The 13,934-nt window shown below is 39.7% G+C and overlaps 1 protein-coding gene across 3 annotated transcripts in view; it reads right to left on the bottom strand.

The window, feature by feature from the left end:
* PHF20 (PHD finger protein 20) overlaps nucleotides 1-13,934 on the bottom strand; it is a 69,771-nt gene that overhangs the window by 11,457 nt on the left and 44,380 nt on the right. For 2 of the 3 annotated variants that reach the window (XM_082292613.1, XM_082292614.1), the window contains 5 exons: nucleotides 13,246-13,419; nucleotides 9,935-10,033; nucleotides 7,934-8,095; nucleotides 5,601-5,770; nucleotides 741-840 (listed from right to left, as the gene is read on the bottom strand). In XM_082292613.1, the coding sequence (XP_082148739.1) occupies nucleotides 741-840; nucleotides 5,601-5,770; nucleotides 7,934-8,095; nucleotides 9,935-10,033; nucleotides 13,246-13,419 (705 nt within the window). The remainder of the gene's footprint in view (nucleotides 1-740; nucleotides 841-5,600; nucleotides 5,771-7,933; nucleotides 8,096-9,934; nucleotides 10,034-13,245; nucleotides 13,420-13,934) is intronic. The other variant, XM_082292615.1, reaches the window with a different exon arrangement.

Raw genomic sequence — 13,934 nt, 5'->3', positions numbered from 1 at the left:
AGGAGGGAGGGGCTGGGGGAAGAAAACGTGCTTTTAAGGCTCATTTTATTTCTCATTATCCTCCTCTGATTTTGTTGGTAATAAACTCGCTTTGTATCTCTAAGTTGAGCCTGTTTTGCCCTTGGAGTGTTTTCTCCTGGTCCTTATCTCAACTCATGAACCCTTTGTTAAGCTTTTCTCTCCTCTACCCAGCTGTGGCAGGGGAGGGCGAGTGAGCAGCTTTTGTGGGTGCCTGGCATTTGGCCAGTGTGTAACCATGACAGCAGGTAATGCAGTCAACAAGAGCCACAGCTGAGGAGAGCCAGGAGCCTTGTGCCAACTCATTTTAAAGAATGCGTAATAAAAGCCTGATCTTGCTGGGGGAGAGCTGCAGCCTCATCTCCTAAGCTGTGCCCATGGGGAGTCTTTGCTTGAGCTTCCTGAGTGTTTTCTACACTCGTTTGCCACAGACAGTACAATCCCTTACAGCAAATACGTGACAGACGGTCATCACAGTGAAAACATTCATTTCCATTCCTCTCCTGTTGTAATTCTACAATATTGACTCATGGACATTCACATAAATTATACTTTCTGTATCTGTAACTGAAAATTATCTACAGTGACAGACACAGGTAGGGGGGAAAAAAACCAGTGTAATTTTTGAGAGAGATAGATAGCTATAGATACAGATGAGATACAGACAAACTAGCAGATTTACTACATATATAACAACAGTCTGTAACCTTCAATTTCTGTACCTGGAGGATCTTGGCAAATATAGCAGGTGTATTTCTCAGGTATATTATCTTCCAGTAAGCCCATACAGACTCCATGCTGCCAGCACAGACACTCTTCACACTGTTCAAAGTCACAAAGTACACATTAACAGAAATGAAGGCTAGAGGAGCTCAATACCATTATGTCAATTAAGAAACACAGGATTTACATATTTTAAGACAAAAAGATCTATTAATATCCGCACCTCACCTTCCACTTAACAAGCAAATACATTACAAATCAGGCTATAATAAAATGTGAGCCCTTCCCACTCATTTTTCACATATGTTTCTGGAGAATGACAATTAAAAAGTGGAAGCAGAGATCCTGAAAGGTAGGAAAATATTCCCTATGGAGATGAAAATCTTTCATGAGATGCATGTGCATGTAACCAGGATAGCCAACAGAGCAATCAAGCTTTTTTCACCAAAACAGATCAATTTTTCTGAATTCAAAAGCTTCCCCCTTAAACAGTAAACCACCTTCAATTACCAAATCCCAGAGATATTTATGTCACACAGGAATAGCCAATATTATGCTTTACTGATTCTTGTACCCCCAACATTTTATCCATTTCAAAGGTAGCCCAACTAACACAAACCTGCAGTACAGATACAGCTGCACCAGCTTTAAGAGCTTCCAACAACCTTCCAAGGCAGGGCAAGCATACTGGCAACAACTGAATATAATTTGGATCTATTTGGCACAGTTACACTATTTAAAATGTAATCACTGTTCTTAAAGCCATGCTGTTCTAGAGCAGGAAAAAAACTACATTCACGTTTTGTTTCTGTCATTTTCTCCCCCCACCAGTATTTTAATGAGAGACAAAATTTTGACTGTAGGCTACAGACCACTGAAACATGGAACAAAACCCCACATAAGAACATTAAGTTAATTTTGATTGGAAACTGTGATGTCAGTTAAAAATTACTATTTTCCCAAGCAGTGAGACAAGAGATCATATACCCTTTATTTCTCAGAGCATAAACCAAAAGCAGAGATGTTGTCAATGCTGCAACAGGACTGCAATATGAGCTAAACCAAGCCCTAAAAGCAATTGCAAACAATCTCAGATGTTGCTCTTCACTGACCTAGAAAAATGCCAACTTGCTAAACATGTCATCTGTGTTCAACACCACTTTAATTAATGCTCTTGTCTGCTTCCTCAAGCTAGGAGGGACAGAAAGGGACAACCAGATTTTGAATACTTCAGTGCATTAAATGAGCAGTCCAGGCGCAGAGGAAATAGAAGCTCCAGGAATGGAGAATGTAAAAGGTCAGAAACAGGTTTCTGAAGGATGGGACCAACAATGTTTTGCCTTCCAAAATGGGTGAATAGACCTAAAGCATTTAAGCGATGCTTCCAAAAAAGGCAGAGAAACCATCCTCCTTTCACAAACTAAAGCCAGAAAAAGATGTTCTAAAACAGAGAAAACAGGTAAGAGAAATAGATGGTGTGCTAAAAATAATAAGGGAGCTCCTGGATGGAGTTACACCTGCATCCTATAAATCATGCCATATTGCACTCAGTGATCTTCCAGGCAATCTTGCCCAGAACTCTAGTGAAGCATCTGTCCTGGGTTACAAGTGGGGTTATAACCAAACAATGTATTCTATTCCCATCTACGTTATTCCTAATGAACTGTTAATGGTGGGTGGTTTGCAACAGCTGCCCACTGCACACCCGACCCCCCAGTCAGCAAGTGTTAGATAAGGGAAAGGGGCAACCCCCTCCCCCCCCCCCCCAATCTGGGCACATCAGGGTGGTGTTTCTTTGTCTTCACAAACTGACTGAACCGTGATAACTACACCCAGCTGAAGGTGGTCATCTCTGCCAGAGGGGCCATAATGGCTCAACGGCCCCAATGGGCAGCTGTAACAACTTAGGCCATCAAAGACTCCCCAGCATATTCCATGACTCATTGGACTACATCATTCCACTCTGAAATTCCCCGCTCTGGGGGAGGTACCGAGCATTCCTGCCTGTATCTGACCATAAATAATCTGGGTGCTTTGGGGACTTAGGACATGAGGACCACTGAACAGATCAGAGAAGGACGTGAACTTCCGCAGGAGGACCAGACCTCCCACAGGACCACTGCTCTCAACCACAACCATCATTTCAACAGGACTGCACTCACTATTTGGTAGGACTGTGACCACCACCCTGAGCAATAGGGTACCAGGCTGTAGTCTGACTGTGGGTTTAAGCCAGGTTTTGTGTATCATTGCATTTACTGTGATCTTTCTATTAAATTGTAACTCCGACCTGAAATCTCTCTCCAGGTATTTATGTGGGGGTCATTTCTCCCGCTGGTTTACTTTCAAACCAGCACAAGCATTCCAACTTTTTTTTATTTTACTCAACTGATATTTAAATATCCAACCCCGTCAGGGCACAGGTCCATTCTTTAACCTGCAGGTTCTACTGCACACTGTGGCTGCCAGGCTACAGGATACTGCTCTGCACACATGCTACAGGGAAGCTACTCCCTGCCCAGGTGGTAAGTAGGGAGGTTCAAAGAATGCAAAGTAGGAGATTTAGAAGAGAAAAAACGTGCAGCATTGTGCCAAAAATATTTAAATTGAAATTCAAGTCACAAAAGAAATAACTGAACCCAAAAGACGTGTATTTAAAGCAGCTTTTCACCTTCCAGAAAAAAAAAAATCTGAAGTCCATTTACACCCATCACCTCTGAGGCCATCAAATCTAGCCCCAGAATTTTCTGCATCATACACAAATTCACCAATGTTTAAGTACAAAACCTGAAAAGAAGGGACAATGACAGTCTGTCTGGACTTTTTTGGGCCTCACCATAAAAACTGAGTGCTGTGCCTCCAGAAGGAACACAGGGCAATGCTACGCTGCTGCTTTACACCAGCTCCATAAATGAAGTCTAGTAACCTCCTTGCAGTTATAGAGACTGGAACAAAACAGCACTGACCAACAATACAGTATTTTTCTGTACTTCTTTTTCCAGATCTGACTTCTACTAACTGAAGCAGATACTTCTATAAATGCAAACCCAGACTTCTGCATCACGGTGCAATGAATGACATCCTTAATGCAAAAATTGCTCAAGACAATTTAAGGCAAGTACACGTCAAAGAAAATTGTTTATAAAATCTTCCGAATGTAGGGGAAAGTTTAGTTTACATACCTAAAGGAACAAACTCCCATTTTAACTGTGTATGAGTTTCATTAAACCTTAACAGTCCCCCCATCTTTCATGGAGAAGAAGGTGCTGATGTGTTTAAAATTAATGTTTTCCTTCATTATTTCTAAATTTGGTACATTCATGGAAATGAGCACAGCTCAAGGAGAATGCTTGGCATTCTCCCTCTTGTAAGAGAGGAGGGGATACATGTATACTGGGAGGAATGAACCTTCTGCCAGATCCATGAAGAAACTGTCCCGGCTCCTCATTCCGATACCAAGATGGGTACACAGCAAACCCGAGCAGGTACCCCAAGTGCCAGCGCAATTCCTCTCACCTCAATCCCCAGAGAGAATGCAGGTACTCATGATACTGCTGATCTTCATTCATCTCCTCTCCAGAGAGAATAACCTACTCTCCTAGCTAATTATTTCATAAAATAGCCAAAGTGTTAAAAAGTTTGCAATATGCCAAAAAACCTGCCCAAACTAGTTCAACCTAGCAAGTCCATCTTAAGAAGCAGCCCACGAAACTTTAAAGGAAAGGCATCCATAAGCTGTATCCTGAGCCAGCTGACAGTTCCTTACATTCTGCAATCCCAACCTAGTGTTGAGCTTACTTTTGCCAGAAAATTATACTCTGGGCTATTTCTTTGGGTTTTTTCCTGTAAGCCATCTCCTCAGAGGACATTCAGCCCCTTTAGTCACCACTCTCAGACTCCTTTTTTTCTCTTGTACTCTCTGGTGCTATTTACTTAAATCTGACCACTGCCCATCACTCCACCCTCCCCTACTAATTCATAAGGTACCTTTTGCCCTGCATTGCCAGGATCCAACACTAAAACAACAGTGTGCATCGAAGTGAACTCACTACTAAGAGAAAAAGCATCAAACCTTCCACAGCAAAGCTCCATGAAATAGCATGGAAACCCAAAGAAAATTAATTAGAACAAAAAATTATGAAGAAATTGAATTTATCTTTTTGACTTCACCTCTTGAAATCAGTAGCAACTGGGTGGGATCATTCAGAGCAGCTGTGTAGGGAATAATTTCCTGATAATTTACAAACATCTCAAAAAGTAAAAATAAACAGGCAGGTAACTTCCAAGGAGGTCTTTATCAACAGTTTTAAGCAGGAGAGGTAATAGAAACCTCTCCAAGTTTTCAGCGAAGCTGGTTTAAAAAGGGCACATACATGTGGAATGGACATGTGCAGCTCTGCTTTAAAGCAAAACACTCAAGTGTGGATTTTTTTGTTGTTGTTCAGCCTGTCTGAAGAATTGTATGTCTAAGTTAAGCTTCTTGCCAGGCCAGAGGAATGGGAGGTACACTACTACCTCATGGCAATGTTCTGAACAGGCTCTAAATTAGAGGGAGCCTAAAAATCACTGATTTCAAATATACATTCTCAAAGTCTAGGAAGTCTTCTATTTTTAGAAAAATTCACAGATGACAAACCAACCATTTATGACTTGGAGTGAATTTTCCCTCTTTCCTTCAATTAAAAATCCCAAACTGTACTGTGAAGCAAAATTGTTTTAACTATCGTAGCAGTTACTCTGACAGATTAACTGAAAAATGTTATGACTTTGGAAGGCAACAATAGCATATTTCATGTACAAAACAAAAGCTTTTCCACTGACACCTTCCACTGAAATGTGCATTTACCTTTACTTCATACCTGAATCATGAAGTCATTTTCTTCTTTTACTTCACAAACACACCGAACAATCTCAAAATCACTTTCTTCAACTTCTTCATCAGGGTTGGTGGTTACATCAACATCCTGACTGCAGTCGTCATCACTCCAAAGCAAGCTATCCATAGATGACTCACTCAGGGTGTCATCCTCTGTACAAGAAGAATTTATATAAAATCCTGAGTAATGACAAAAAAAGTCCCTCGGGATCCCATCCCAAGTATGCACACATACATTCGTAAAAGCATGAGTTCACAGTGTAATTTAAGGAATATCACAATATTGACAGTTTATTGAAAGTTACTACATAATGAAGTTTCATAGTCTCATTGATGGCTCCTTCAAAATACTCCAACTTAACAGCTTCTGTCATTAAAACTGTATTGTCAACATGAAGTGTCTCAAACCAAAGGCACAAAGTCTCTTAAGACAAATAACTATAAAAAACAAAACCAGGCTTCTACATTCAAACAAGATTCATGGTAGTTGCAGCAATTTGTACAGAACTGTGACTTGGCACTTCTAGTGCAGAGCTCTCAAAAAGAGGCAGGACAGTTCTGTTTTATGAACCACTCAATCTCACAAAGTGATGTTTCCATGACAGAAATACCGAGTCCAACACAGAACTTAATCCTGCTTCAGAAATTATTATTTTCATTTAGTCTTCTGCTTAGGATGCGTTTATAAACTCACAGGCAGTGCACTGCACAAGGTATTCTTCCAGAACACACCTACACTATTTAACTAAAGCATGAATGCATCCTAGATTGAATAAAACTGCCAAGAAAATTTTTACTGAACAGCATGCTAAATTGAGATTCTTACCTCAGTAATATTAAAGCAATGTCTGCATCTTCCTTGGGGATAGAATGGGAGGGTCAGAGGAAGATGATGAGGTATTTTAATTTTTTGAAAACAATTTAATGAGTTAGAGGGGAATGGAAGGTAAAAATTTGAGTTTAATCATAGAATGCAAAAATAGAACCACCAGTCTGTGGCATAAACTACATCTTCTGGAGAAACATCTGTTCTCAAATTAAAGGGGTTGAGAACCCAACACAATAGTTTATTTTCATGTGTGAAAGTTCTATTCCACCTCTGAACTAGGACACTCTTTCTTAAAACACTGTGAAAGCGACAGGTTAGGCACACTGCACTTCCATATTACACAAAATTTTCACTTTTATTTACACCAGACCTTGTTTATCTAGACACAAATTCTGCAGATGCAAAAAGCAACAAAACAATTGCGAAAAGGATGGAAAAAAATAATTTCCAGTATTTTCCACCACTTTCAATGTCTGTGAACTGATCAAAAGAAGCCTGAGCAACTGATGGCCAAGTTACTAAACCACATGTTCTATGGTTGATATACTCCAGAAACACAACTGCTCAGACTTGCAAAACATGTTTCAAGACATTACACCATCTGCACTTCAGTAGTTTTTAATATTTCCTGTCTGACCTAAATTTTCCTGTCTGACCTGTTTAACCTGAAGTTAAATTTTACTTTTGTCTAATAACAAACAAAGTTGTGTCCAAAAAAAATCAAATGGTTCTCAACAGTGTATCTGTACAAAAAGGAAGTTAAGGTTCTTGTATATAATCAAGCTGTCATACATTTTCTATTTCCTTCAAATCTGTGAGTTTTAAGAAGAGACAAAACAAATGTTTGTCTTTTTTACTGTACCAGCTTGTGACAGTAAATAGTAATATGGACCAAGATATTAAGAATAATGAAAGCTGGTACACAGCAGCTGGATTTTTATGAGATCTGTGCATGAAGTATTATGAAGACACCAATAAACAGTTACTCAAGAGCTTGTCATTAAGAAGCTCAAATAGTCGTTAGAACCATGTATCATTCTGTATCTACACAACTACACATCACCACACCACACGAGTGGTCTCTCGAACACAACAAGCTTGCAGAGCACCCATTTTTAACTCTGAAGGAGTTTTTACTTTGTAGAAACCTTTGAAAATACGAAAAATGTAATTATTAAGTTGGAACATGGTTATTTTAGAAGTTAATAAGGTACTGAAAAAAAATGCAAAATGAGTTTGATTTCTGAAATAAGGGCAACAGTCTTGAAGTGTATATGAAGGTAAAGTCAAAGCAAAAAGTGGCAACATCAAGCTCTGCAAACGAACTGGGTCCAGTCTTGTCAGAGGGAAAGAAATACACACAAGCCCTCAGTAAGAATAGCCAAATTCACACAACAAGAACCAGTTTTCAAACATGTTAGTGCTGCTCGCATATTTACTGGTAATGAAAAACAGAACCAGCAAGCCATAGAGGAGAGTCATCTCACCATTTACTTTTGATTTTCCCTTGTGCTGTCCGGAATCAGCGCAGTGCAGCAGTGTGCTTGGGTGGGCAGATGATTTATTTGAAGAAATAGATTTTGTGACAACTGGTTTTTCAAGTGAAAGCTCTTGTGAGACATCTGTGTTCTCCCCAGTGCCAGAATACCCTGTAAAATTGTAGTAAGAGTTATCATTAAAAATCTGTGGTCAAAAAAAGCTGACAGAAGAAACAGCACCATGCATGCCCATAGCAGGCATGTGTCATTCACTTAGCCAGTTCCCAGTATGCTGGAACTCAGGGACTGCATGATGCTGCTGCAAGATGTGCAAGCTTTCCAGAGGCAAGGAAGGTATTGTCTGAACCAGACAATTTTATGCCGCTCAGTCACTGTTTATTACTGACAGAAGTGAGAAAGGTGTAAGTGACCAGCCTTTCCAGGGTTTAACTATTCTTCAGGCTGAGTAGGTGTAGAAATGCTTTTGCTTTACAGGCACTTCCACACAAGCACTGCTAGCTGGAGACCTCCCCCTCACATCCCACTCTTACTGACACAGGCTACACACATTCCCTACTCTCACAGACTTCGAAGTGGACAGAAAGTACTCATTTTCCTAGTCTATGTATGGAACAGGATACACAGGTGGACAAACCCCAATTAGGAGTGTATGAAGAAAACACCGCGAATGGTTCCTCTGTGAGGTCCCCACCTGTCATGGCCTACACTGGATATAAATAAGGCTGGCTGCAGTTACAAGTAGGACCCTCCAGGTATGTGGAAAAAAATCTTCACAGTTCCTGGACTGAATTACCGTAAGGTCAACATCAAAAAAAGGCACACAACATCTTAAAATCCCAGGACAGACTGACAAGCAGCTCATGGGATTTATTTGCGCATAAATCTACAAATTATATTTTGCACATTATCATTATACTTATGAGCACCATACAATCAGAAACTCATTAAAATTATTTGTTTCAGTACAATTTAAGTCACTTGGCGTATGGTTCTTCCCATCCACTCTCTTGATAGCTTGCCCTATTTCTTCATGGCAGCAAACAGAAAAGTAAGGTATTTCCTTTCTATCTCAGAAACTCCTCCTTAAGATCTAGTTTCACAACTTATGCCTAGCAGATTGAAGTATGCTGCATCAGTGATCCCAGACATCCATCAATAGCAGAGAAAGTTGTCACACCTGATCCCTAAATGTTTCACCAAAGAAATCTTCCAGAATCAGCTGTGTTTTCAGCAGTGAAGAATCCATTACCTCTAACACCCAGGCCTCTACATCAAGTTCAAAGCTTGAAGTGGCCAAAGGAAAGCATTCCCAGGCCTCCACAGATGAAACCAACAGAGAAGACACGTTGCTGCTACAGCCATTTTAATGTAGTGCAACAGCATGTTACGAGACATGAGGGGGACACAGCTTTAAATTGGGCTTTTACTTAATCTCTTCAGAAAAAAAAAGATTAACTTCCTCTAAGAAAGAAATTAAGGCTGTGACAGGTTTAATTGGACTAATTGTCACATCCCCCCCCCCCCCCATGTGAAGGTGTAAGAAATAAGGTTAACAGCAGAAAAAGAGGACTCAATGTTTCCAAACTCCACCATTCACAAAGCAGGCCCAGAACTAACGTAACTGAGAATAGCCTGTACCCAGGGCACCTGCACCCTCCTAACTGGGCAAAGCTTGCAACAGAGACACAGTTATTAAGGAAAAGCCCGCCTTAAAGACTGACATTCACTTAGGAGTGACATTTATTCTGTGCCATTACAAGCATTACTGCAAGCCACGTGGCCATCCAGCATTCACAATGAAGCTTAACCAGGAAATAGATTATCTTGCCAATCACAATTTAAAATCAACCACTTAATAAAATGAAAGCTATATGAAGAAAGCAGTCTTAAGGGCAATGCCTGCTCTTAAGTGATCTAAAGCGAATTTTCTGAGGTAACAAAACAAAACAATGAAGCCAGTTTCATCTACAGAAGAAAAATGAGCTTTACCAGGCTTAGACCTCTTTTTCTTTTTTTTCTTTTTCTTTGACTTGGATCTTCCATAGTCTTTGGATTTTCTTTCTTTGTTCTTCTCATGTCCTTTAACAGCTGAAATTAGACAATATTTCAAGTTAGTTTAAAATATATATATACATTTATTCTACTTATTAATTTTCTTAAAGGCCTCCACAGTTTCTTTGGACAATCAAGGCCAGTTCACTGCAAAAAAAAAAAAAAAACCAAACAAAAAAAAACCAAAAAAAAAAACCAACCAACCAAGAAAACTTATATGTAAGAAGTCCTGAGCTCTCAATTGGAATGATCTATTTTAAGTCCTAATTTGACTGTCCCATAACAAAATATGAGTATTATGTGGGAGACATCAAATGTACAGCAGTGCCCATAATTTACATGCTTCAGAGATTATAAAAAAGACTGAGGGATTTGTTACATCTGGACATTTCACTAGCATTGTAATAGAACAAAACCCAACACCCCAAAATTCAGTTCCCCAGTCAAATATTTTGATATTGAAAATGGAGTAACCGGTTCAGCTGGCTTTTATCTCAACATCTCAACATCTGTTCTCCATCCTATTTTTATGGGATTAAAAACACACCTTAATTTCTGAATGATTGAGTGACAGCTGTCAATCAAGTCTATCCTCAGAGCATGCACAGCACAGTATAACCCTGTTGCAAGGTCATGTATACAAATCCCTGCTTTCTGGACCCCAGTGTTTGGTTACAACTCCTGTCTTTCAGATTTCGGTCTCAGCAGCAGCATTTCTAGATACTTACACAGTCCTTAAGTAAATTATCCTGACTCAGCTAGAGATGTAATCAATGCCTACTATGGAAGGACGCCTTGTATCCCAAAAGGGCTCTGCTCTCAAGTGTGCTTGGCTGATTGAGCCATTCACCATCCCATTCAGAAACCTAGTTCAATGTTGGATGATAGAGATCTGAATAAGCACTTCAAGACACTCAATACTGTAAGACATCTTCACTTGCACAAACTATTTGAGAACCCTAGGTTGTCTCTAACCTCTGTAACCATTTATGAAGCAAACCAGCAATACCAGTGTATTATGTCAACCTCTTTCATACATGCCAACAGTAAACTCCCCAATTCACTTGCTGTGTATTTATGGCATAAACAGTTCACTGAGAAAGTGCAAACTGCAGTCACATTTTATCAGCCGTGGTAAGCATGCAGGAGACATGCTCAACAGCTTGTCCTCAGGAGATTCTTTAGTTCTGCACCTCCCCATCCCTCTCAGTCCCTGAAGATTTCCTGCTACTTTGCCACTTCTGTGCCCCTCTTGGCATGAGGTTAGTGAAGGCAACTCAGTGTCCTCACCCACACAGCCACACCAGTCACCTGGCCCTCAAAGGCAGCAGGAATGGCAGCACAAAAGCCATCTTCTTCCACCCCCTCCATGGGTGTTTGAGGGGGGGTTAAAAAAACAAAAAAAAAAAAAACCAAAACCAACAAAAAACAGGAAGAAAAAAAAAAGGTTCATATTTAATTGCCAACACAGTGCTTCCAACTTCCTTCTTACTTTCCTCTGTCCTCATCTCCTGTTCTTCCAATGGTCAGGATCCTCTGGGTACCATTCCCTTCTCTCTGCTCACAGGGATGCAAGGAAGTTCTGCCATTTTATTCTTCCAGAAGGGCAAAGAGAAAATAACTGAGCTCAACAGAGGTAGGAAAATTTTGCTTCTTTTCATTTGAAAACTGAAATTCACATGATAAGATTGCTGGATTTGTTTGAAGATATCCAAGGGCACAGGATAAGCTTCCTCAATCACTATCAACATATCCCAGATAAATATGAAAGAAATTGTCACTTTGTCCCCTTGAGCTTCCCCATGTGTCTTAAAATCTGAAAAAAAATCGAAGTTTTTGCAAATTTCTATGTGCAGCTATCTTCTGAAATGCACAACACAGTTAATGCTCGTTTCCCTGAAAAAAAAAAAATCTTCAAAGAACAAGCATTCAAGTATTATACCAGAGCCTTCCAAAAAACCAGGTACTGAAAAATCTTGCTGCCTAAGGCTGTTTCTTGTAAGTGCTCTGAAGTGCAATGTATTCTCACTGATGCAAGACCAGACAGAGAGACTTGTCTAGGTTAGCAGCATCCTCACAGATTCACATGATCAAACAAAACGATAAACTGAAAAACAATCCTAAAAATTAAGCACAAAACTACATTTTTAAATGGCTTGGATTTTTTGGGGAAAAAAATGAAGGATTTCAACTTCCTTGAATGGCAGAGACTCATGAAGACTGGAATGAGTATTCATCATCCTCTATCACACCACCACTGTGAAAGTTCACTCTAATCTCTAAATGCCACACTCGAACATAGGACACATCCCACTGAGTGAGATCAGTGAGCAGACACTGATGGATCTCATTCAGACCTTCCTACAAGGGAGGGCTGTAAGGGATGTCCAAGAACAAACAAGATGCTTAATACTACCTGACTGCTATGATCAACAGAACAACAAAGAGACAGGCAGCTAAGCAGATGATCTCCAGGATACAGAGCATCTATCATAGACACAGTAGTCTAACCTCAGATTTTGTGTTTTCCTCATCACTGTGACTCAAATTCTTACCAACATCTGAAGGAAAGAAGTGATGTAGTAATCTAGAAGTATGCTGGAAATTTATATATCATTTATATACATACAAAATATTAAAATATATGTATTGTTTCTGTGAGCGTGTGCCATATACATCCATCCCCCCATCCCATTTGGCTGTTACACACCTATACTATAGTAGATTTCAGTATAAACAGGGTTTACACTATACCACTGAATAGTCAAAGTTGTCAAGTTCTTCAGAGATGTCTAGTAGCAATTGCTGACTACCAGAAGTGGTCAAATGCTATTGAAAAAAAACCCCTACAAAATAAAACACCCTAGGTCATACTGCCCAGTGCCCACCCCCATTCCCCTCTTTTAAGTTTAGGTATCTGAGTAAGTACAAGATTACTTAAAATATTTAACGATTTGGACAACCAGGAGTTTAAAAGAACCTACAATCTTTTCATGACCTTTAATACATTAGTACTTTTTACATCTTAAAAGTATCAACTGACTGGGAAGAAAAAACCCCAATGCAGATAGCATGAAAACTTACAAATTGACAGTGAAAAACCACTGCTTACATTTTATGCCATACATTTATACAAAATTACTCTCTCTAAATGATGGTATACAGAATATTATCAGTTCCTTACAATGTTCAAAACTTTCCCAAGACTTTTCCACGTTTAACTTTCCATGTTAAACCAAAAGCCGTACCATGTTGAACTCTTTCCCGAGGCCTCCGCAGTGCTCTTGCTATGTGGTTCCTGGTTTGGTCTCTAATAGAATGTCGGTGACTATTTAATGCACTTACAGGAGTTGAAGTTCTTCTCTTTTCTACTTTTTCATCTCTATATGGGGTACTCCTGAGGGCTATGTGTAGAGGAGCATCTACAAAGAGAACAAAGTCCAAGCTTTAAAGAGTTTCCAAAGTCACTCTACTTCAGCAGCAGCAGCTCTAGCAGTCCACGTGGAATGTTTCTGATCAGACATTGCTCAGCTCAGTCCTAGCCCTGACTAAAAGGCTAAAACCTCCAATGCTTTTGTTGGATTTGTTGAGGGACTTTTCCTTCAAAAAGAAACAGTGGATGCCCATGCATTCCCCAAAGCTCTATTCTTCCAGAAATACTGTGACTTTGAGAAAAGATGAAAAGAGAAACAGTTTGGTTCGGCAGAGATATGGTTTGGGTAATTTTTATTAGTTTCTCCAAGAGAAAAAGTGCTTTGTGGGTTTCATTAGAGGAACCACAGCCAGTTCTCAAAAGTGTGCTTTGTAAGGACACACATAGAAGTGGCATAAAGCAGCTCTGCACATACAAGGAAGAGCAGTTTTCAAGTACATACCACTGAAACAACTGTGTTTCAACCAAGAGTGAGATGCAAGAATTCAGGATCACTAGCTAAAA

The sequence above is a fragment of the Coloeus monedula genome, assembly GCF_965178545.1.
Source record: "Coloeus monedula genome assembly, chromosome: 17".
NCBI lineage: Eukaryota > Metazoa > Chordata > Aves > Passeriformes > Corvidae > Coloeus > Coloeus monedula.
Note: the sequence above shows the minus strand (reverse complement) of the source record. Positions and strands in the feature narration are given on the sequence as shown.